The following is a 22,625-nucleotide window of genomic DNA, read 5'->3' as shown; positions in this document are numbered from 1 at the left end:
AAGAAAATAAAACTAAGAGGCAGTCCTTGGAATGGGAGAAGATATTTGCAAATACATTACAGATAAAGAGCTGATATCCAGGATCTATAAAGAATTTCTCAAACTAACACCCAAAAAACAAATAATCCAGTCAAGAAATGGGCAGAAGACATGAACAGACACTTTTCCAAGGAAGATATATAAATGGCTAACAGACACATGAAAAAATGTTCAACATCACTTGTCAGGGAAGTGAAATCAAAACCACAGGAGACAGATCTTACACCAGTTAGAATGGCAAAAATTGACAAGGCAGGAAACCACAAATGTTGGAGAAGTTGTGGAGAAAGGGGAACCCTCTTACACTGTTGGTGGGAATGAAAACTGGTACATCCACTTTGGTAAACAGTATGGAGGTTCCTCAAGAAGTTCAAAACATAGCTACCCTATGACCCAGCAGTTGGACTATTCGGTATTTACTCCAGAGATACAGATGTAGTGAAAGGAAGGGGAACAGGCACCCCAATGTTCATAGCAGCAATGTCCATAAAAGCCAAAGTGCGGAAGGAGCCGAGATACCCTTCAACAGATGAATAATAAAGAAGCTGTCGTCTATGTATGCAGTGGAATATTACTCAGCCATCAAAAGGATGAATAACTACCATTTCTATCAGTGTGGATGAACTCAACAGTATTATGGTAAGTGAAATAAGTAAATCAGAGAAGGACAATATTCATATGCTTTCTCTTATATGTGCAACATTAGAAATAGTGCAGAGCATCGTGTGGCAAGGGAGGGAAAATTAAATTGGAAGAAATCAGAGAGGGACACAAACCATGAGAGACTCTTCACTCTTGTAAACAAACTGAAAGGGAGGTCGCTGAGTGATGTGATACCTGCTTGATGTACATTAAGGAACACATGTGGTGTGATGAGTACTGGGTCTTATACACAATGGATGAATCATTGAACACTACTTCAGAAACTAATGATGTACTATATGTTGCCTCATAAAATTTAAATTAAAAAAATAGCAAATCTGGAAGCATCACAATTTGGACTTCAAGTTATATTACAAAGCTATAGTCATCTACACAGTATGGTACTCACACACACACAAAAAGGCACACGGATGAATGGAACAGAAAACCCAGAAATGGACTGATAACTGTATGATAAACTAATCTTTGACAATGCAGGAATGAGTATCCAGTGTGTGGGGGGGGGACAGAGTCTCTTCAACAATTGGTGTTGGCAAAACAGGACAGCATCACTCAGAAAAAAGAAACTGGAGCACATTCTTATACCATGCACAAAAATAAATTCAAAATGGATAAAAGACCTAAATGTGAGACAGGAAACCATCAAAATCCTAGAGGAGAACACAGGTCATAACCTCTTTTTCATTGGCTGTAGCAACTTCTTACTAGATCTTTCTCCTGAGGCAAGGGAAAGCAAAACAAAAAAGAACTATTGGAACTTCATCAAGATAAAAATCTCTGCACAGTAAAGGAAACAATCAACAAAAGGAAAAGTCAACCTATGGAATGGGAGAAGATCTTTGCAAATGACATATCTGTTAAGGCATAGTATCCAAAATCTATAAAAAACATAGGAAAATCAACACCCACAACCCAAATATTTCAGTTAAGAAATGGGCAGAAGACATAAAATGGACAACAGATGCATGAAATGATGGTCAACATCACTGATTATCAGGGAAATGCAAATCAAAACCACAATGAGATACCACCTCACACCTGTCAGAATTTCTAAAATTAACAACTCAGGAAATAAAAGATATTGGTGAGGATGTAGAGAAAGGGTAACCCTCTTACACTGTTCATGGGAATGCAAACTGGTCAGCAGTTCTAGAGAACAGATTGGAGATTCCTCAAAAAGTTAAAGATAGAGCTACCCTGCAACCCAATTGCACTAGGAGAAATTTACTCAAAGGATACAAATGTACTTATTCAAAGGGATACAGGCACCATGAAGTTTATAGTAGCATTGTCAACAAGGGCCATACTATGGAAAGAGTCCAGATGTCCATCAATTGATGAATGGATAAAGAAGATGTGGCATATATATACAAGGGGATATTATTCAGCCACAAAAAAGAATGAAATCTTGCCATTGCAATGATGTTGCTGGAGCTAGAGTATACACTAAGCAAAAAAAGTCACAGAAATACAAATACCACAGGATTTCATTCATGGTAATTTAAGAAACAAACAGTGAACACGGGGGAAAAAGAGGCAAATCAAAGGACAAAGGATAGACTCCTTTTTTTTTTTAACTAACATGAATTTATTATATAATTTTATTATATATTTATATATACAATATGCCTAGAGATTAAATCTGATTTGACCAGCATGGACTTTGCCTCATTGTAAAGTAATTCCCAAAATTGCTCTCTTTCTCACTCTGATGACATATGTCATGAAGCATATTAACCACATCCACATTTTTCTGGCTACCTTTGTGAGAGCCCTATAACCTGACACAAGCCGACTCCTGAAAGTTCTTAAGATTAAAAACAGTGACTGTACTTTACAGATTGTGTTTACTGATGATTTTTTCAAGTTTGATACTTTTGTTCAATAGTATGACTCCTCAAAGAGGCCTCCTCTAAGGACAGCCCAAGCACCATACTACCCTCCTCCATCACATACCATCTGCTCCCTGCCTCACTTCCCTTAGCACTCACCACAGCCAAGCTCACTGTACTCAATGCATATTTGCCTGTCTTCCCCAAATGAAAGTAAGATCTGTGGAAGCAGAGACTTTTCTCTTTTGACTATTGTGTCTTGCTATGCCTCCTTTGTTCATCAAATATAGGTGCTCAGTATTTGTTGAGTGATCATTTGGGTAGAGTGGTAAATAAGAGAGATAAGATACATTCTTTAGGACCTTATGTTTTTTTAATTCTAGGAAGGTACATACTATGGAGTGATCTTTCTGTCCCCACAAAATTCACATGTTGACATCCTAATACACCCTGTGAAAGTGTTAGGAAGTAAAGCTTTGTGGGCTGATTAGCTCATGAACAAGCACTCCTCGTGAATGTGATTAATGCCTTTATAAAGAGGACCCAGAACTCTCTTGTATGACTCCTGTATGAGGACTCAGTGAGAAGATGGCTGTCTATAACCAGAAAGCAGACTTCACAAGACACCAAATCTGTCAATACCTTGATCCTGGCCTCTTCAGTCATAGCAGTTTTGTTACAGCAGCCCATATGGACTAAGACAATACTTTTTTTAAAAAAAGTTTTTATTTAAATTCCAGTTGGTTAAGAGGCAGTGTAATGTTAGTTCAGATGTACAATATCATCATTCAAGACTTCCATTCATCACCCAGTGCTCATCACAACAAGAGCATTATTTAATCCCTATCACCAATTTAACCTATCCCCCTCCACCTCCCCTCTGGTACCACCCATTTGTTTTCTATGCTTAAGAATCTGTTCTTTTGTCTCTCTTGTCTTTCTTTGATTCTTTTAAAAGATTTTAAAAATATTTATTTATTTGACACAGAGAGATCACAAGTAGGCAGAGAGGCAGGCAGAGAGAGAGAGGGAAGCAGGCTCCCCACTGAGCAGAGAGCCCGATGCGGGGCTTAATCCCAGGACCCTGATATCATGACCTGAGCTGAAGGCAGAGGCTCAGAGCAGAAGGCAGAGCCACCCAGAGCCCCTCTTTGATTCTTTGGCATCTTGAATTCCACATATAAGTGAGATTGTATACTATTTATCTTTCTCTGACAGACTTTGCATTAGATTTAAAATGGCCCTCACAAGTTGGGCTAAAACTAGCAAGAAAAACAATGGGCTAATAAAAAGGGGACAGAAAAACATTTTGATTTAGTCAAAGAGGTTCAAAAGACATTATATTATACATGTAAGGCAAAAGCACCTTCTTCACAATCTAGGTTTGCTCATTTCTAGATAACCAGCGAGAAATTCTTCTTTTTTAATTTAATTTTATTTTTTCAGTGTTCCAAAATTCCTTGTTTATGTACCACACCCAGTGCTCCATGCAATATGTGCCCTCTTTAGTACCCACCACCAGGCTCACCCATCCCCTCATCTCCCTCCCCTCCAAAACCCTGTTTGGTTCTAAGAGTCTATAGTCTCTCATGGTTCATCTCCCCCTCTGACTTCCCCAATTCACTTTTCCTTTCCTTCTCCTAACGTCCTCCATGTTATTCCTTATGCTCCAAAAGTAAGTGAAACCATATGATAATTGACTTTCTCTGCTTGATTTATTTCACTCAGCATAATCTCCTCCAGTCCCATCCATGTTGATACAAAAGTTGGGTATTCATGCTTAATAATGGATGAGTAATATTGCATTGTATATATGGACCACATCTTCTTTATCCATTGTCTATTGAAGGGCATCTTGGCTCTTTCCACAGTTTGGCGATTGTGGCCATTGCTACTATGAACATTGGGTGTACATATGGCCCTTATTTTCACTACATTTGTATCTTAGGGGGTAAATACCCAGTAGTGCAATTGTAGGGTCATAGGATAGCTCTGTTTTTAATTTCTTTATTTAAATTAAATTAAATTTTGTTTTCAGTGTTACAAATTTCATTGTTCATGCACCACACCCAGTACTCCTTGCAATACGTGCCCTCCTTAATACTCATCACCAGGCTCACCCAGTCCCCCACCCCCTCCCTCCAAAACCCTCAGTTTGTTTCTCAGAGTCCACAGTCTCTCATGGTTTGTCTCCCCCTCTGAAAGGAATCTCCATACTGTATACTGTTTTTCAAAGTGACTGCACCAACTTGCATTCCCACCAACAGTGTAAGAGGTTTCCCCTTTCTCCACATCCTTTCCAACATTTGTTGTTTCCTTTCTTGTTGGAGAAATTTTTCAAAAATTAAAGAATGCTTAAAGATTAAAGATGATTTCTCTCATGTGTCCAGCATAGCAAATCTATGGACTATAATCACAGAACAAGGTGTGAGAGACAAAGAAATCGCTGTGTGGGAATGTTTTTTATATATATGTGTGTGTGTGTGTGTGTATACATCCAAAATATATGTATATATACATATACAAATATATTGTATGTATATGTATATATGCATATGTATATATATGTATATACATATATATGTATATATAATGTATAATATAATATATTATATAATATACATATAACATATGTATATATAATGTATAATAATATAATATATTATATAATATAATACATATACTCTATGTATATATGATGTATAATAATGTATAATCTCACTATAAACACACGATCTACATTTTTGTTTTTCCTCTTAAGAAATACAATTACAACTTTTAAAGAATATTTAAAAAAAACAAAAAGAGCTATAAAAAATTTAACTAAAAGGGAAAAAGAAGAAAAACACAAGATTGTAAATTGAGATCTTTAGTTAAGGTGCATATTTTCAAGTATCCATATGTGAAAATTTTGATAGATAAAATAGATAAAATATAGATAGATAAAAATGTGCCATTGGCTGATTTTATATTTCTTATTATCATCATATTAATAATGGTATTATACAGGATAGTTACACAAAATTATACATATGCTGTCCCTATATATAATGTTAAAAGAAGTGGCTGAAAGGGGAAAGTGTTTACCAGATATTTTGTCAAATACTGGTATGAGCTCTCCCAAAATTGATAAAAGTATCTTTACAGCATAGAGACCCCCTGAATTGACTGCAATAATAATAGTTAATACTGATTTGAATGCTTACTGTATGCCAGCCAATATGGCAATATTTTACATATGTTAAATTTATTTAGTTCTCATACTAATCCTTTAAAATATATATTACTTATCATCCTCCTATTATAGACAAGAAATCTGAGGCACTGAAAAGTTAAGTAATTTTCATAAGTTCACGCAAACTGGTGACTAGAATCAACAGGATTTCAGCCCAAGAAATCTGGCTCCATCGACATCATACTGTAGTGTATCTCAAATGTAGAATACTCTGCTTTCTATCCTACAGAAGCAGGTACTTAAAATTGTATTATTCAGAGATGGGAAGTTATTTCAAGATGTATTTAAAGATGTGTCATGAGTCAGTTTGTGCTCATGTATTCTATATGGTGTGCACCTTCAACTTATGTTTGCAAAGCAACCCATAAACGTCTTCAGATAGATACTTGTTTCAGGGTCTTGGGTTTAGATAGTGACCTCAGACACAACGAAACTAACTGTCATAGACACTGAAGCACAAGAGTCACTTATCGTGGTCATCAAGACAAAGGCATGTTAGAACTGAATAAAAATACAAATCTTGTGATCCTCAAGTTGTCATTTAGGGCTGTGCAGATTGAACATCTTCTCTTTCACACATAACTGTTTTTTTTTTGTTTTGTTTTTTAAATTTTATTTTTTATAAACATATATTTTTATCCCCAGGGGTACAGGTCTGCGAATTGCCAGGGTTACACACTTCACAGCACTCACCATAGCACATACCCTCCCCAATATCCATAACCCCACCCCCCCAACCCCCCTCCCTCCATCAACCCTCAGTTTGTTTTGTGAGATTAAGAGTCACTTATGGTTTGTCTCCCTCCCAATCCCATCTTGTTTCATTTATTCTTCTCCTACCCCCTTAACCCCCCATGTTGCATCTCCTCTCCTCATATCAGGGAGATCATATGATAGTTGTCTTTCTCGATTGACTAATTTCGCTAAGCATGATACCCTCTAGTTCCATCCACGTCGTCGCAAATGGCAAGATTTCATTTCTTTGATGGCTGCATAGTATTCCATTGTGTATATATACCACATCTTCTTTATCCATTCGTCTGTTGATGGGCATCTAGGTTCTTTCCATAGTTTGGCTACTGTAGACATTGCTGCCTATAAACATTCGGGTGCACGTGCCCTTCGGATCACTACGTTTGTATCTTTAGGGTAAATACCCAGCAGTGCAATTGCAGGGTCATAGGGTAGTTCTATTTTCAACATTTTTGAGGAACCTCCATGCTGTTTTCCAGAGTGGTTGCACCAGCTTGCATTCCCACCAACAGTGTAGGAGGGTTCCCCTTTCTCTGCATCCTCGCCAGCATCTGTCATTTCCTGACTTGTTAATTTTAGCCATTCTGACTGGTGTGAGGTGATATCTCATGGTGGTTTTGATTTGTATTTCCCTGATGCCGAGTGATATGGAGCACTTTTTCATGTGTCTGTTGGCCATCTGGATGTCTTCTTTGCAGAAATGTCTGTTCATGTCCTCTGCCCATTTCTTGATTGGATTATTTGTTCTTTGGGTGTTGAGTTTGCTAAGTTCTTTATAGATTTTGGAAACTACCCCTTTATCTGATATGTCATTTGCAAATATCTTCTCCCATTCTGTCAGTTGTCTTTTGGTTTTGTTAACTGTTTCCTTTGCTGTGCAAAAGCTTTTGATCTTGATAAAATCCCAATAGTTCATTTTTGCCCTTGCTTCCCTTGCCTTTGGTGATGTTCCTAGGAAGATGTTGCTGTGGCTGAGGTCGAAGAGGTTGCTGCCTGTGTTCTCCTCAAGGATTTCTTTCACACGTAACTGTTTTAACTTGACTATCAGATAACTATTATAGGTTCTTTAATGATATTTGCTTCAGCCAAATTATTTTCAAATCAAATATGTGCCTTTAATAGTTAAGAGTATCTTAAAGATTAATATAAACTATAATTCTAGAGTTTGAAATTCACATTTAATTGTGCATTTTATTTGTAACATATTCACTAGCTAGAGAAAAACTTCTGAATATACATTTTCTCCCCACCCCACCCCCACCATCCACCTTATAGTTTTCCTTCATATTGGCATAACTTTGGTATTTATTCCGTGTCCCCTAGTGAACGACTGGGATTTCGTCCAATTGTCCAACCTTTTTATGAACTGACATTTTCTGTGATACACTGTGGACATCAATTGGATGCAGGTCAATGATTTAGAAAATCTTTCTTGAGGATCTGGGTTTTCAGGCAACATTGGGAAATTTTTTTCAATTCTTATTCTGAATTAATGGTTGCTTTTATAAGGTGTCTCTGGGACTAAGATCTGTTTGCAGGTTAATTTAAAGTCAGACAAGTAGTAAGAATCTGTTTATAGGTTTCATCCCCTTATGTGAAGTCACATGTTCAAGAAGGAGGAGTCCTGTTCAGAATCAGTTCCCTAACCCACTTGGGGAGCAGCAGAACTCACAGATGCATTGCAGGGAAGATATGAAGGAACCGCAGTTCTGGACAGCAAATGCGTAACTTTTCCACACATTGTGGGATCTTCACTAGTCAAGAAGTGGGATATCAGGGGAACTCTCTCTGGATCACAGTAATGTTAATCTTTAATATCTCTTGGAAAATAATGTGCCTGGCATGGTAGAACAACTTGCGGGAGGTAAAAGGAAAAAAAAAAACAAACCCTAGGACTTATATGGACTAATTCTTGTGGTTTTCTTTTAGAATTCTTAGATTAAAAAATATTGTAAATATCTGCAGAAAAATTCTCCTTTTTATCTCTATTATGAAAGATTAAGTGCATTTTCCACTATAAGAGAAGGAGATGAAACTATTTCTTTTTTTCTTTCTTCTTAAACTTTATTTTTTCAGTGTTCCAAGATTCATTGTTTATGCACCACACCCAGTGCTCCATGCAATCCATGCCCTCCTTAATACCCACCACCAGGCTCTCCAAACCCCCCTCCCCTCCCTTCCAAAACCCTCAGGTTGTTTCTCAGAGTCTACAGTCTCTCATGGTTCATCTCCCTCTCTGATTTCCCCCAATACCCTTCTCCTCTCCTTCTCCCAATGTTTCACTTACTTGTGGAGCATGAAACTATTTCTTCATTTGTGATTTCAAACATTTTGATCTGGCAGAAATACAAGAGGGAAATGTAAGTTAAATTGCAAATGAAGAACTAAAAGACAATATTTTATTCATGAAGACCGTGGAGCTAGGAAGGAATTACATATTTTTTATTTTCTATAAATCTCATGATAACCATGAAAAATTATTTAAAGACTGCATGTGTCAGGTTTTTAATAGGCAGAAGATGGATTTTTTTTCCTCTCCTGAATTACTCTGAAGATTATAGTGATGATGGAAATAACTAACCAACTAACAGCATGGCAATGGCTTTCATTTTAAAAGAATTTCATTTTTGTTTTCATATAATTTTAACCGAGTCTGTCTTACTCAGAAGTTAGGCACTATTACACACACCAACTTGTCTGTCAAAAAATAAATAAGTATTGGGTGTTAGATGCAACTAATGAACAATTGAATAGTACATGAAAAACTAATGGTATACTGTATTTTGGGCAACTGAACATAATAATAAAAAATTTTAAAAAGGAAGAGTAAACAAACAGAAAGTTTTGGAGGGGAAGGGGGGGTTAGGTGAGCCTGGTGGTAGGTATTAAGGAGGGCACATATTGCATGGAGCACTGGGTGTGGTGCATAAAAAAATGAATCTTGGAGCACTGAAAAAATTAAATTAAATTAAATTAAAAGAAGAGTAAAAACAAACAACCAAAAAAAAGTATTAATTATGTATTCATTCCCCTGCTCAGACATTGTATACCTCTAATGGTGTGTAATACACTTCAGAGTTATTTTTTCTTTTTGACTCAAAACAACTACCTTAGCCAGTATATCAGCTGGTCTTCTAAACAGTCCACCTTTGAATCACAGCCACATTTTGAAGTAATTTCTTGTAATGTCCAGGGAACATATTTGAAATGACATTATAAGCATTAAGCATAACTTCTTGTACTATATCTACACAGAAAAAGAGAAAGAAAGAGTCACCAGTTTGACATTTAACTGTTACTTTTCAATCATGGATTTTTGTCTTAGTTATATTTAATAGACGCATTCTGGATGTTACTATGGCTTCAGGTGGTAAGAAGTTATCATTTTATACTCAGTGATAGGAAGCTGTGAAGGACTACTGACAATCTATTCAGCTTTAAAAAATTTAAGCAGTTCTGATGTCCTCATGCATGGCTGTAGGAACCCTGCCTGTATCACACTACTGAATAAGGCTGAGCTTATTATTCATCCAAGCATCCCTCAAAAAAATTGAAAAATCCAGAATACACCAGCTGTCTCTACACCTTAAAGAACTGGAGAATCAACAACAGATTAAGTCAACTCCACATACAAGAAGGGAAATAATCAAGATTAGAACAGAGACCAATGAGATAGAAACTAGAAATACAGTAGAACGCATCAATGAAACTAGAAGCTGGTTTTTTGAAAGAATCAATAAGATTGATAAACCATTGACCACACTAATCCAAAAGAAAAGAGAGAAGGCCCAAGTTAATAAAATTATGAATGAAAAGGGAGAGATCACAACTAATACCAAGGAAATAGAAACAATAACCAGAAGTTATTATCAACAGTTATATGCCAGTAAGTTAAGCAACCTAGATGAAATGGATGCATTTCTGGAAAACTATAAACTTCCAAAATTGAACCAGGAAGAAACTGACAACCTGAATAGACCGATATCTCATAACGAGATTGAAGCAGTGATCAAAAACATCCCTTAGAGTGGAAACCAATGTCTTAGGTTACTTTCCATCAAACTGAATAAATCTTATTTATTACTGTATAGATTTAACCACAGATCTTTTCCATTTGTCTGCCACCTTCTATCATCCCATCCAGGTGACTTCATAAACACTAGCATAAATTCTTAAACAAAATGCTAACAAAAAATGCTAACTAACAACTTTAAGTGATTTTTCACCATTATTTATACAGTGACATTTTGTCTTTATTCAAAAATTATGTAAATTATAGAGGTTAAGGAAGAGGATAGGTGACATGATATGTGCACAGATAGATGGATGCACAGATACACAGATACATGGTTAGATAGTATTGCGGGGAATACTTCAGGTGTCATGGATTGAGTGGAGAGCAACAGACACTAGGCACAGTTTTTAACACTTACGAACCACCATGGGGGGCTGTTAAACAAATTTTTACTTAAAGAATACATGATTATAATTGGTTAGCTTTTTTCATTTTTCAAATTTTTATTTAAATTTCAGTTAGTTAACATACAGTGCAGTATTAGTTTCAGATACAATTTAGTGATTCAAAATGTCTGTACACCACTTGGTGCTCATCACAAGTGCACCCTTTAATCCCCTTCACCTATTTCTCCCAACCCACCCACCTTCCCTCTAGTAACCATCAATTTGATCTGTAGTTAACAGTGTATTTCCTGGTTTTCCTTTCTTCCCCATGATGCCTCACTGTATTCATCTGTATTGTTTCTTAAATTCTCCATGTGATGAAATCATATGGCATTTGTCTTTCTCTGACTGATTTATTTTGCTGAGCATAATACTACCTAGTTCCATCCATAACATTGCAAATAGCAAGATTCAATTCTTTTTTATGGCTGAATAATATTATATAGGGAAATATGTATATATTTATATATATACATCATATATACATGATATATGTAAACATATATAATGTAATAGTATAATTGAATATACTGTAATGTGCCTTTGTGTATATAGGTATGTGCCATATTTTCATTATCCATTCACCAACTGATGGACATTTGGGCTCTTTCCATGATTAGGCTATTGTTGATCATGGTGCTATTAACATCAGGGTGAATGAATCTCTTCATTAGTATTTCTGTATCCTTTGGGTAAATACATCCTAGTGCAATTGCTGGATCCTAGGGTGGTTCTATTTTTAACTTTAAAAAAAAATTGTTATGTTAGTCACCATACAGTACATCATTAATTTTTGATGTAGTGTTCCAAGATCCATTGTTTATGTATAATACCCAGTGCTCCATGCAATTTGTACCCTCCTTAACACCCACCACCAGGTTTTTGAGAAACCTCCATATTATTTTTCAGAGTGGCTGCACTAGTTTGCATTCCCACCAACAGTGTCAGAGGGTTCCTCTTTCTCCACAGCCTCACCAATACCTATTGTTTCCTGTGTGTTAATTTTAGACATTCTGACCAGTGTGAGGTGGTATCTCATTGTTCTTTTGATTTGCATTTCCCTGATGATAAATGATGATGAGCATCTTTTCCTGAGTTTCTTAGCCATCTGGGTGTCTTCTCTGGTGAAATGTCTATACATGTTTTCTGCCCATTTCCCCCCGCCAGACTCTTTGTGTTTTAGGTGTTGAGTTTTACAAGTTCTTTTTTTTTCTTTCGTTTTATAATTTCTTCATATATTTTGGATACTAGCCCTTATCAGATATGTCATTTGCAAATATCTTTTCTCATGTTATAGGTTACCTTTTGATTTTGTTCATTGTGTCCTTCACCATGCAGAAGCTTTTTATCTTGACGGAGTCTCAGTAGTTTATTTTTTAAAAATTTTTATTTTTTTTTACATTTCTTTTCAGTGTTCCAGAATTCATTGTTTATCCACCACACCCAGTGCTCCATGCAATACGTGCCCTCCATAATACCCACCACCAGGCTCACCCAAATTCCCACCTGCCTCCCCTCCAAAACCCTTGATTGTTTTTCAGAGTCCATAGTCTCTCATGCTTCATCTCCCCCTCCAATTTCCCCCAACTCTCTTCTTCTCTCCATCTCCCCATGTCCTCCATGTTATTCCTTATGCTCCACAAATAAGCAAAACCATATGATAATTGACTCTCTGTGCTTGATTTATTTCATTCAGCACAATCTCTTCCAGTCCCGTCCATATTGATACAAAAGTTGGGTATTCATCCTTTCTGATGGAGGCATCATACTCCATAGTGTATATGGACCACATCTTCCTTATCCATTTGTCCATTGAAGGGCATCTTGGTTCTTTCCGCAGTTTGGCGACTGTGGCCATTGCTGCTATGAACATTGGGGTACAGATGGCCCTTCTTTTCACTACATATGTATCTTTGGGGTAAATACCCAATAGTGCAATTGCAGGATCATAGGGAAGCTCTATTTTAATTTATTAAGGAATCTGCACACTGTTTTCCAAAGTGGCTGCACCAACTTGCATTCCCACCAAGAGTGTAAGAGGGTTCCCCTTTCTCCATATCCTCTCCAACATTTGTTGTTTACTGTCTTGTTCATTTTGGCCATTCTAACTGATGTAAGGTGGTATCTCAATGTGGTTTTGACTTGAATCTCCCTGATGGCTAGTGACGATGAACATCTTTTTCATGTGTCTGTTAGTCATTTGTATGTCTTCTTTGGAGAAGTGTCTGTTCATGTCTTCTGCCGATTTTTGGACATGATTATCTATTTTGTGTGTGTTGAATTTGAGGAGTTCTTTATAGATCTTGGATATCAGCCCTTTGTCTATTTTGTCATTTGCAAATATCTCTTGCATTCTGTGGTTGCCTCTTTGTTTTGTTCACTGTTTCCTTTGCTGTGCAGAAGCTTTTGATCTTAAGGAAGTCCCCCAATTTCATTTTGCTTTTGTTTTCTTTGCCTTTGGAGACATATCTTGAAAGAAGTTGCTGTGGCCAGTGTCGAAGAGGTTATTGCCTATGTTCTCCTCTAGGATTCTGATGGATTCCTGCCTCATGTTGAGGTCCTTTATCCATTTTGAGTTTATCTTTGTGTATGGTGTAAGAGAATGGTCAAGTTTCATTCTTCTACATATAGCTGTTCAATTTTTTTTTTACAGCTTTATAAACATATATTTTTATCCCCAGGGGTACAGGTCTGCAAATCGCCAGGTTTACACACTTCACAACACTCACCATAGCACATAGCCTCCCCAATATCCATAACCCCACCCCCTCTCCCAACCCCCTCCCCCCATCAACCCTCAGTTTGTTTTGTGAGATTAAGAGTCACTTATTAGCTGTTCAATTTTCACAGCACCATTTATTGAAGAGACTCTTCTTTTTTCCACTGGATATTTTTCCCTGCTTTGTCAAAGATTATTTGACCATAGAGTTGAAGGTCCATATCTGGGCTCTCTACTCTGTTCTACTGGTCTATGTGTCTGTTTTTATGCCAGTACCATGCTGTCTTGGTGTTCACAGCTTTGTAGTAAAGCTTGAAAACAGGCAATGTGATGCCCCCAGCTTTTTCTTTTTCAACATTTCTTTAGCAATTTGGTGTCTCTTCTGATTCCATACAAATTTTAGGATTGTTTGCTCCAGTTCTTTGAAAAATGCTGGTGGAATTTTGATTGAAATTGCATTGAAAGTTTAAATTGCTCTACAGCAAATATCATCCTCAATGGGAAAAAGCTGACAGGCTTCCCTTTGAGATCAGGAACATGACAAGGATGCCCACTCTCACCACTCCTGTTCAACATAGTATTAGAAGTCCTAGCAACAGCAATCAGACAACAAAGAGAAATAAAAGGTATTCAAATTGGCAATGAAGTCAAAGTCTCTCTCTTCACAGATGACATGATACTTTTTATGGAAAACCCAAAAGTCTCCACCTCCAAACTGCTAGAACTCATTCAGCAGTTCAGTAATGTGGCAGGATGAAAAATCAATGTACAGAAATCATTTGCTTTCTTATACACTAACAATGAAAATACAGAAAGGGATATTAGAGAATCAATTCCATTTACTATAGCAGTAAGAACTGTAGGATACCTGGGAATAGGCCTAACCAAAGAGGTAAAGGATCTGTACTTGAGGAACTACAGAAACCTCATGAAAGAAATTTAAGAAGACTCAAAAAGATGGAAGACCATTCCATGCTCATGGATCGGAAGAATAAACATTGTTAAAATGTCTTTACTACCTAGAGCAATCAATAGTTTATTTTGCTTTTGTTTCCCTTTCCAAGGGGACATAGCTAATAAGAAGATGCTTTAGCCGATGTCAAAGATGTTGCTGCCTGTGTTCTCCTTCAGGATTTTAATGGTTTCCTGGGTCATAGTTAGGTTTTTGATCCATATTGAATTTATTTTTGTGTCTGGTGTAAGAAAGTGGTCCAGTTTCATTCTTTTGCATTTTGCTGTCCAGTTTTCCCAATATCAGTTGTTGAAGACACACTCTTATTTCCATTGGATATTCTCTCCTGTTTTGTTGGAGATTAATTGACACTATAGTTGTGGGTTATTTCTGGGTTTTCTATTTTGCACTACTAGGTTTACCTGAAAGATAGAAAAACACCAATATGAAGGAATACACGCACCCTGGTTTTGATAGCAGCATTATCAGTGATAGCCAAATTTCAGAAACCACCTAAATGCCCATGAACTAGGGAAAGGATCAAGAAGATGTGGTATATATATTTGCAAAGACATGGATGGAACTAGCGAGTATTATCCTAAGCAAAATAAGTCAGTCAGAGAAAGAAAACTACTATATCATTTTATTCATATGTGAAATTTAAGAACCAAAAAACAAATGAACATGATGGAAAAAAACCAGAGAGGCAAACCAAGAAACAGATTTATTTATTTATTTATGTATTTGACTGACTGAATCGTCAGTCATACACAATTCACAACACTCACCATAGCACATACCCTCCCCAATATCCATAGCCCAGCCACTCTATCCCCTCTCCCCCGCTCCAGCAACCCTCAATTTGTTTCTTGAGATTGAGAGTCTCTTATGGTTTATTTCCCTTTCCAGTCCCATCTTGTTTCATTTTTCCTTCCCTTCCCACCACCCCCACCCTGATTCTCAAATTCCCCACATCAGAGAGATCATATGATAATTGTCTTTCTCTGATTGACTTAGTTCACTTAGCATAATATCCTCTAGTTCATCCACATTGTTGCAAACGGCAAGATTTCAGTTTTCGATGGCTGCATAGTACTCCACTATATATATATATGTGTGTATATATATGTATATATATATATTTATATATGTATATATACATAGTACTCCACTATATATATATGTATATATATGCATATATAGATCTATATATATAGATCTCTCTCTATATATGTGTGTGTATATATATTCCCCCACATTTTATTTATCCATTCACCTGTTGGTGGACATCTAGACTCTTTCCATAGTTTGGCTATTGTGGACATTGCTGCTATAAACATTTGGGTGCACATGCCCCTTCAGATCACTACATTTGTATCTTTGGGTAAATACCAAGTAGTGTGATTGCTGGGTCTTAGGGAAGCTCTATTTTCAACTTTTTGAGGAGCCTCCATACTGCTTTCTAGAGTGGCTGCACCAGCTTGCATTCCCACCAACAGTGTAGGAGGGTTCCCCTTTTTCTGCATCCTCACCAACACCTGTCGTTTCCTGACTAATTTTAGCCATTCTGACTGGCGTGGTATCTCACTGTGTATCTCACTGGTATCTCACTGGTATACTCACTTGGTATCTCACTGTGGTTTTGATTTGTAAGGAAACAGACTCTTAACTAGAAAGAACACACTGATGGTTACCAGAAGGGAGATGGGAAGGGGGATGGGTTGAATAGTTGATGGGGATTAAGGAGGGCACTTTTGATGAGCACTGGATGTTGTATGGAAGATTAAATCACTAAATCCTATACCTGAAACTAATATTACACTGTATTTTAACTAACTTATTTTTTTTCCACTATGAAAAATTTTTTAAAAAGAAGGAAAGGAAAAGTGAATTGGGGTAAATCAGAAGGGGAGACGAAGCACGAGAGACTGTGGACTCTGAGAAACTTACAGGGTTTTGGAGGGGAGAGGGAGGATGGGTGAGCCTAGTAGTGGGTATTAAGGAGGGCATGTATTTTATGGAGCACTGGGTGTGGTGCATAAACAATGAATCTTGGAACATGAAAAGACAAATTAAGATGTTAAAAAAAAGTTGAAGTGAAAAAAAAGTGAGAGGATAGTTAAAATGTAATTTGCATTCAAGCTTACCAGTTTGAGTGAAAAGTTAGGTATCAGAATTAGGGAGATAAATTTGCTAAATTTATTAAATTAAATTAAATTAAGTTTATTTAATTTAAAATTTATTAAATTTATTAAATTTTAGGGAGATAAAGATGCTAAAGATAAATGCTATATCTCCTACCTAAGAAACTGGGACATCAACAGTGCTACTCACTAAGATATGAGAAAAGAGGAACACTCTTTTCTTGCTCTGACATTTGCAAAATAATTACATTTTATAGGTGAATTTGCTGACCAACTAAAATAGTGTGTTCACTATATCAAGCCAGGAAGATTTGTACAGGATCAAAGGGTCACATCACTTTAGAACCAGATCTATTCCAAACTTCCAAACTTAAATGCAAGAAATTTCAGAGCTTGAGTTTAAGAGTAACCTCGCCAAGCTCACATAGATTAAAAATATATGAAGCATCACTATAAAAGGATCTACAACAAAGACCAGATTACTTGACTCTAATGTTTACTGTATTTACCCATTATTTTTAAGTATTAACATAAATTATTTCCCTTTAAAAATTCTGTATTTATATAGATTGTATTGACAAATTTCTCCTGCTCCTCTTCCTCTTCCTCCCCATCCTCCTTCACCTACCTCTACTCTTCTCTTTCTAGGACTTGGTCACTGAGGAACTATGGACCAAAACAATTACACTTCTCTACACAGTTTTGTTCTGCTTGGTTTCTCTGACCATCCCAAACTGGAGATGGTCCTATCAGGAGTTGTCACTATCTTCTACTTCATTACATGGGTGGGTAACACAGCCATCATCCTTGCATCTCTGCTGGATCCGCATCTTCAAACACCAATGTATTTTTTCCTTAGGAATTTATCTTTCCTGGATCTGTGCTTCACAACTAGCATCATCCCTCAAATGCTGGTTAACTTGTGGGGACCTCACAAGACCATCAGCTATGTGGGCTGTGTCACTCAACTCTATGTTTATATGTGGTTGGGGTCCTCTGAGTGTCTCCTCCTTGCTGTTATGTCCTATGATCGTTTCATAGCTATCTGTAAGCCCTTGCATTACTTGGTAATCATGAACCCACATTTCTGTCTCAAGATGGTAATCACAGTCTGGAGCATTAGTTTGGCCAACTCTGTAGTATTATGTACACTCACCCTGAATTTACCTCGATGTGGAAACAGTCTTCTGGATCATTTCTTGTGTGAGTTGCCAGCTATGGTCAAAATAGCTTGTATAGACACCACAACAGTTGAAATGTCTGTTTTTGCTTTAGGCATTGTCATTGTCCTTACACCCCTCAGCCTTATTCTTATATCCTATGGCTACATTGCCAAAGCTGTGCTCACAATAAAGTCAAAAGCAAGCCAACAAAAAGCAATTAATACCTGTGGATCTCATCTCACTGTTGTGTCCATCTTCTATGGAACTATTATCTACATGTACTTACAGCCGGGTAACAGTGCCTCCCAAGACCAGGGCAAGTTCCTCACCCTCTTTTACACAATCATCACTCCAAGTCTCAACCCTCTTGTTTATACCCTGCGGAATAAGGACATGAAGAATGCACTGAGGAAACTCGTGAGAGTTGACCATGAATCTACAAAATTGAAGAGGAACCAGATTCATGGCAAAATATTACCCTGGATAAGGCAATGAAATATATTTTCTAATTGTCTTTATTTCGTTTTTCGTTGGAGTGTAATTGACATAGAGTGTTACAGTAGTTTCAGGTGTACGCTATAATGATTCAACAATTCTGTACATTTATCAGTGTTCAACATGATAAGGGTACTCTATATCCCCTTTATCTGTATCACCCATCAATGACCCTCCTCCTCTGTGGCAAGGACTTGTTTGTTCTCCATGTTTAAGTGTCTACTTTTTTGTTTGTCTCTTTTTTTGTTTGTTCATTTGTTTCCTAAATTCCACATATGAGTAAACTCATATGGTATTTGTCTTTCCTGCCTGACTTAGTTCACTTAGCATTTTTCCCTCTAGATACATCCATGTTGTTGCCAATGGCAAGGTTTTGTTCTTTTTATGGCTAAGTACTTTTCCACTGTGCGTATGCATACACTGTTTTCTTTATCTATTTACCTATGAGTGGTAACTGGGTTGTTTCCTTATCATGCCTATTAAAGTAAGGCTGCAATAAATATAAGGGTTCATATGGTTTCACTTACTTGTGGATCATAAGGAATAATATGGGGACATTAGGAGAAGGAAAGGAAAAGTGAATTGGGGAAAATCAGAGGGAGAGATGAAGCATGAGAGACTGTGGACTCTGAGAAACCAACTGAGGATTTTGAAGGAAAGGGGGTAGGAGGATGGGTGAGCCTGATGGTGGATATTAATTTAAGGACGGCATGTATTGCATGGAGCACTGGGTGTGGTGCATAAACAATGAATCTTGGAACACTGAAAAAATAAAATTAAATGAAAAATAAAAACAGGGGCGCTTGGGTGTCTCAGTGGGTTAAGCCGCTGCCTTCGGCTCGGGTCATGATCTCAGGGTCCTGGGATCGAGCCCTGCATCGGGCTCTCTGCTCAGCAGGGAGCCTGCTTCCTCCTCTCTCTCTGCCTGCCTCTCTGCCTGCTTGTGATCTCTGTCTGTCAAATAAATAAATAAAATCTTTAAAAAAAACAAAACAAAACAAAAATAAAAAAAACCAAAGAGACAAAAGTTAGTGGTTTTTTTTTTTTTTTTTTTCTTCTTTGATTTCTTTGGGTAACTCAGCAGTGGAATTACTGAATCATATGGTAATTATATATTTAATCTTTTAAGGAATCTCCATACTCTTTTCCATAGTGGTGCACCAATTTGTATCTCAACCAATGGTGCAAAAAATAGTTTTTTTTTTACATCAGCCATAGATACATTTTTCTAAATATATTTTCTCTGACAAGGGAAACAAAGGAAAAATTAAACTATTAGGACTACACCAAAATAAAAATGTTTTGCACAGCAAGGAAACCATCCACAAAACAAAACTCAACCTACTCAATGGGAAAAGGTGTTTTCAAATGATATATCCAATAACGGGCTCATACCCAAAGATATAGTGAACTTGTACAACTGAACAACAACAAAAAACCCCAAAAATCCAATTTTAAAAATGGGCAGAGGATCTCAATAGACATTTTTCCAAAGAAGATACAGATGGTCAATGAGTACATGAAAGGATGCTCATGATCACTAATCATCAGTGAAATGCAAATTAAAAGACCAATAAGATACCACTTTTCACCTGTCAGAATGGCTAAAATCAAAAACAGAAGTAACAGGTGTTGGCAAGGATGTGGAGGAAAAGAAATCCTTCTGCACTATTGGTGTGAATCTGTCTTTACTTTCTACTGAAGCAACCAATTGTGAGACCACCAACACAACTAATAGAAAAGTTCCTGTATATGAACATTCTGTGGATGCAGCAATACTATAACCATCTTACTTAGCTCTATTATGACTCTCATCATTAGCATACCTTCAGAGAAAATAGCTCACTAGGAATTTGTAATTTTGTTTGTAATATTACACAAAGAGGATGTAAACATAAATCTGAATACATTTAATTCATTCTAACGACCCACAGAAACTGTTTTGATGATCTAGTTTTATATTTTCTGTGCTAATGCTTGGATCTTCAGAAATATAGACTTGAGTGAATGGATACATATACAGTATGGTTTGCATATTAAGTAATAATATACAAAATCATGATCTTGTATATTAAATCTCTTGTGATGCCATACAAACTTTTATCAATATCTTGAGTAAATGTCCTTTATTATTTAAGTTATTTTTTCATTAATGTGATACAGGGAAGTGAGAAGACACAAATTAAAGGGATTAAAATGTGATCAGACCATCTTACTCATTATGTATTCATTCATGAAACATTTATTCCATGACTGTCTCAACCTTATTGGAAAAAAACAATATGATTCCTTTGATATTAGTTAGGATTTGGCTTTGATCTATCTATAGATCTTAGAATTTTATTTATTTATTTTTATTTTATTTATTTATTTTTGCTGTGGACAAGCATTTTTTAAATTTTTTTAAATTTCTTTTCAGTGTAACAGTATTCATTGTTTTTGAAAGAATTTATGGAAATATTGAGAAATGTAGATTTGTACATTTTTATGTAGTGTAATTTCTTAAAATGAATAAATGCTTTCATTTCCATTTATCATGCCATAATATCAAGTTTTTTTTGGGGAAATGTGATGACTTTTGAATTAAACTTTGACATTTTCTGTGATGGGATACCTCTCTAAAAAACCCATTACTTAATAATTGTAATCAATCAGACATAAAATACTATCTCCTCTGTGGACTCTGAGAAACAAACTGAGTGTTTTGGAGGGGAGGGGAGTTGGGGGTTGGGAGAGGCTGGTGGTGGGTAATAAGGAGGGCACATATTGCATGGCGCACTGGGTGTAGTGCATAAACAATGAGTCTTGGAACACTGAAAACATAAATAAAATTTAAAAAAATTGTCTCCTCTGCACTTCATAATTCTTGAGACATGAAGAGGGTGAGTCACTGGATAATTTTTACTTTCCCACTCAGAACGACACAGAAATGCCTCACATAATATGTATTGAATGTGGTGTAGAGTATTGCCAGTGTTCTTTCATCCACACAATACCTCCTTCACAGTTGCCTTAAACAGGAAGAGGTAGAACATCTGAACAGACAAATAACCAGGAAGGAAATTGAAGCAGTAATCAAAACCTCTCAAAAGAACAAGAGTCCAGGGCAAGATGGCTTGCCAGGGAGAATTCTACCAAACATTTAAAGAAGAAATAATGCCTATTTTATTGAAGATGTTTCAAAAAATAGAAACAGGAAGAAATCTTCCAAACTCATCTTATGAGGCCAGCATTACCCATATCCCGAACTAGGCAGAGACCATATCACAAAGAAGAACTACAGACCAGTATCCCCGAGGAACACGGATGCCAAGATACTCAACAATGTCCTAGCCAATAGGATCCAACAGTACCTTAAAAGAATTATTAACCATGACCAGGTGGGATTTATTCCTGGATGCAAGGGTGATTCAACTTTCACAAGTGAATCAACCTGATAGAGCACATTAATAAAAGAAGAGGCAGGAATCACATGATCATCTCAATTGACTCAGAGAAAGCGTTTGAAAAATACAACATCCTTTCCTGATCAAAACTCTTCAGAGTGTAGAGATAGAGGGAACATTCCTCAATATCATAAAAGCCATCTACGAAAAGCCCACATGAATATCATTCTTAATGGGGAAAAGCTACGAGCCTTTCCCTTAAGGGCAGGAACATGACAGCGATGCCCACTCTCACCACTATCGTTCAGTATAATACTAGAAGTGCTAACCTCAGCAATCAGCCCACAGCAAGAAATAAAAGGCATTCAAATTGGCAAAGAAGAAGTCAAACTCTCTCTCTTGGCAGATGACTTTATGTGGAAAACCCAAAAGACTCCACCCCCCAATTACCAGAACTCATATAGCAATTCAGCAATGTGGCAGGATACAAAATCAATGGACGGAGTCAGTGGCATTTCTATACCCTAACAACGTAACTGTAGAAAGAGAAATTAAGGAATCCCTTCCATTTACAGTAATACCAAGAACCAGGAGATACCTAGGAATAAACCTAACCAAAGTAAAGAATCTATACTCTAGAAACTACAGAACACTTATGAAAGAAATTGTAGAAGACACAAAGAGATGGAAAACAATTCCATACTCACAGTTTGGAAGAATAAAGATTGTGAAAATGTCTGTGCTACCTAGAGCAATCTACAATTTCAAATGCCATCCCTATCA

At 36.7% G+C, this 22,625-nt stretch overlaps 1 protein-coding gene across 3 annotated transcripts in view; it reads left to right on the top strand.

Annotated features, from left to right (window-relative positions):
- Nucleotides 1-22,625, top strand: part of LOC125101887 (olfactory receptor 2W1) — a 311,804-nt gene that overhangs the window by 127,481 nt on the left and 161,698 nt on the right. For 2 of the 3 annotated variants that reach the window (XM_047732452.1, XM_047732454.1), the window contains one exon: nucleotides 17,447-18,761. The exons of the other annotated variant lie outside the window; for it this stretch is intronic. In XM_047732452.1, coding sequence (XP_047588408.1) covers nucleotides 17,467-18,456 — 990 coding nt within the window. In that variant the 5' untranslated portion in view covers nucleotides 17,447-17,466 and the 3' untranslated portion in view covers nucleotides 18,457-18,761. Of the gene's footprint in view, nucleotides 1-17,446; nucleotides 18,762-22,625 lie in introns of those variants that run through there. 3 annotated transcript variants of the gene reach the window in all.

This window comes from Lutra lutra, chromosome 6, assembly GCF_902655055.1.
Source record: "Lutra lutra chromosome 6, mLutLut1.2, whole genome shotgun sequence".
Taxonomy (NCBI): Eukaryota; Metazoa; Chordata; class Mammalia; order Carnivora; family Mustelidae; genus Lutra; species Lutra lutra.
This window is presented reverse-complemented; position numbering and strand designations above follow the sequence as displayed.